At 56.4% G+C, this 2,982-nt stretch overlaps 1 protein-coding gene across 1 annotated transcript; it reads right to left on the minus strand.

The window, feature by feature from the left end:
* Positions 1–467: 467 nt before the first annotated feature.
* On the minus strand, positions 468–1,644 carry LOC104392791 (caspase-3-like). The gene is made up of 4 exons (XM_010002261.1): positions 1,443–1,644; positions 1,149–1,321; positions 807–936; positions 468–715 (listed from the first exon to the last, which is right to left on the minus strand). The coding sequence occupies exons 1-4, from the start codon at positions 1,642–1,644 to the stop codon at positions 468–470; spliced, it is 753 nt and encodes a 250-aa protein (XP_010000563.1).
* Between the last annotated feature and the right edge of the window lie 1,338 nt (positions 1,645–2,982).

Genomic DNA, 2,982 nt, shown 5'->3' on the forward strand with positions numbered 1-2,982 from the left:
GACAAGCTGCCCTGAGAGGTTGTGGAGGCTCCTTCTTTGGACACTATCAAGACCCACCTGGATGCCTTTCTGAGTGACCTGCCCTAGTTTTGGTCCTGATCTGGCAGGGGGGTTGGACTCAATGATCTCCAGAGAGATCTCCCTTCCAACCCCACCATTCTATGATTCTATGATTCTGGGCTGAAATCTGAGATTTCTGTTCTGAAGAAGGTTCTGTGGTGGGATCTGTTGGTCAAACCTCCCCTGAGAGCTCCAGCACCTCCCAGGTGGAGCCACTCACCTTCCTGAGGACATTTTCCGTTGGTTTTCTCATTACTTGTCCTTTTTATTCTCCACCCATGGTCAGGAACTTCTTGCAGCCAAACTGCTGCTCTTAGAATTATGGAATTGTTCTGGTGGGAAAAACAGGTAAGATCTTCCAGTCCAACCTTTCATCCCCTGGGGCTTTCCTGCAGATCCAGCAGGTCTCAAGCAGCATCTCCTTCCTCATTCATGGGTGCTGAGAAGGGGAACACCTCCTGCAGCAGGTTGGTGACAAAACAGGGCATCTCCTTGCACCCCTCGTAGGTGCCCCTGGCCTGGCAGTGACAGGCCACCTCCCAGTTGACACGGGTCAGGAGGCGGTGGAGGGCCAGGTGACGTTCCTCCCCCTGCAGGACCTTCAGCAGGGCCTGGAGGAACATGGAGCCAGAGGGGTTGAGGAAGGCGACGTGACCTGTGGAGGAAGGAGAGGAGTGTTGGTTCTGTGATGGTGACATTCCCCAGAGGAGACGTCCCTGTAGTGCCAGGGACAGTCCTTCCCTCACCCGGGCTGCAGGCGAACATCACCACGGTCTGGGGTGGGATGGAGAGGCAGGATGAGAAGCAGTCAGGTCCAGGTTCTCCACTGTCACACTCAACTGTCACTCCCGGGTCGAGTTGTGTCCCCCGACAAGCCTGCGGGCAGAGCGGCCACCTTGAGCTCTGTCCTCCCCCTGCTCCTCTCCAGGGTGAGCTCCACACATTCCTGCCTCCATCCCCTTCCCCCTCATCCCTCAACCTTCCCATCCCATCCCTTGACCTTCCCACCTCAATCCCTCCACCTTCCCATCTCATCCCTCAACCACCCCATCCCATCTCTCCACCATCCCCACCCAATGCAGCCTCACCTGGATAAAGAAGATCTTGGGAATTCTGGTGAGAGCCAAGGAGGTGGCTGAGGATAACAGCTGGAAAATCCAGGTCAGCTGCACCGGCTCCGAGTCACAGCCAAAGATGACCCCCTCCTCTCCATGGCTGGAGATGATGGTCACAAAGTAGTCGCCGTGCTGGTGGCCACACTCTGAAGGGACACAGCCACATAGTGCCACTGGACACCAGTGGGAGGGGGAAAGCGGGAGGCAGGTGGACTCGAGGGCAGGGAGGGGGCTTGGGGCTGGCAGGGCTTGGGAGAAGGTCCTTACCCTGCTGGAAAAGATCTTCTATCTCCTTGGCCGTCTTGTTGACCATCAGCTTCACTGTGTAGTTGAGCTGGGAGAGGATCCTGGAAAGCTTCTCTGCTTCCCTCCGGGCTCCTCTCCGTGTCCCAAGGGCCACCTCACCCTTGCAGCTGGAGAAATGGGTGTTGACAATGATGAGAGCCCGGCTTGGCCTGACCTGGGACATGCTGGGATGTCCCCTCAATGGGTGAGTGGTCACCAAATCCCCCCCACCACTGGTGGGGAGCTCAGGCTGGGCTAGTTCTGAGCCCCAGGTACTCCAGAGGAGCAGCTCCACCAGCTGATTGCCAAGGACAAGTGCCCTGTCATCTGCTGAGCAACCAAGATGGTACCTTGGACCTGTGAGTCAGGGTTCATTGCCACCTGCTGCAGGGCTGGGCTGGCACAGGCAGCTTGGAGCTTCCTGGGTGGTGGCAACTGCAGATTAGCCACCAGTGTCTTCTGGCAGCCAGGAGGACCAACACTGGCCTGGGTGCATCAAGAACGCTGAGGGAGGTAACTGTCCTGCTTTGCTCTGCTCTGGAGCAGCCTCACCTGGAGCACTGGGAGCAGCTTTGGACACCACGATATCAAAAGGACATCAAGCTATTGGAGAGTGTCCGGAGGAGATCCACAAGGATGAAGAAGGATCTGGATGGGCAAGTCCCTCCTCCCACCCCTGACCACTGGGGAACCAGCCCCTTCCCACTCTCCCGGAGGTCCCAGTGGGATCTTCTGGCCTGTTTTCCTCGTGGCCTCTCCCTGTCCACACCCACCAGCTGCTCTCACCCACCCTGGACATCTCCATTTCTGGCCTTTCTGTGATTATTCCTTTCCAAACCACTCACCCTGGTGCAGGACAAGCCCACAGCACCAGGGCTCAGATGTGTCCTTCTCAAAGTTCTTCCTCAACTTCCCAACCTGGAGCATGGAGAAGCCACCCTGCCCCCAGCCCTGCTGACCCCACATCACAAGGCACCATCACAAGATGATGATGATGAATTTTATTTCTTTCCGGTCTCACGTGCTTCCCATCCCCCTGGGCTTGGATCCTGTGCCTGAGCTGCTCCCATCCTGGCACAGCTCTGGCAGCAAAGCTGCTCCATTTTCAGGAACCTCCTCTGGGCACCTTGGTTAAGATGAGCTTTAGGAACCCCAAGAAGCTTTAGGAGACCAGAGGAGCTCCAGAAGCCCCAAGAAGCTTTAGGAGACCAGAGGAGCTTTAGGAACCCCAAGAAGCTTTAGGAGACCAGAGGAGCTTTAGGAACCCCAAGAAGCTTTAGGAGACCAGAGGAGCTTCAGAAGCCCCAGGAAGCTTTAGGAGACCAGAGGAGCTTTAGAAGCCCCAAGAAGCTTTAGGAGACCAGAGGAGCTTTAGGAACCCAAGAAGCTTTAGGAGACCAGAGGAGCTTCAGAAGCCCCAAGAAGCTTTAGGAGACCAGAGGAGCTTTAGGAACCCCAAGAAGCTTTAGGAGACCAGAGGAGCTTTAGGAACCCCAAGAAGCTTTAGGAGCCCCTGTTCCCT

This window comes from Chaetura pelagica, unplaced genomic scaffold, assembly GCF_000747805.2.
Source record: "Chaetura pelagica isolate M959 unplaced genomic scaffold, ChaPel_1.0 scaffold290, whole genome shotgun sequence".
Lineage (NCBI taxonomy): Eukaryota > Metazoa > Chordata > Aves > Apodiformes > Apodidae > Chaetura > Chaetura pelagica.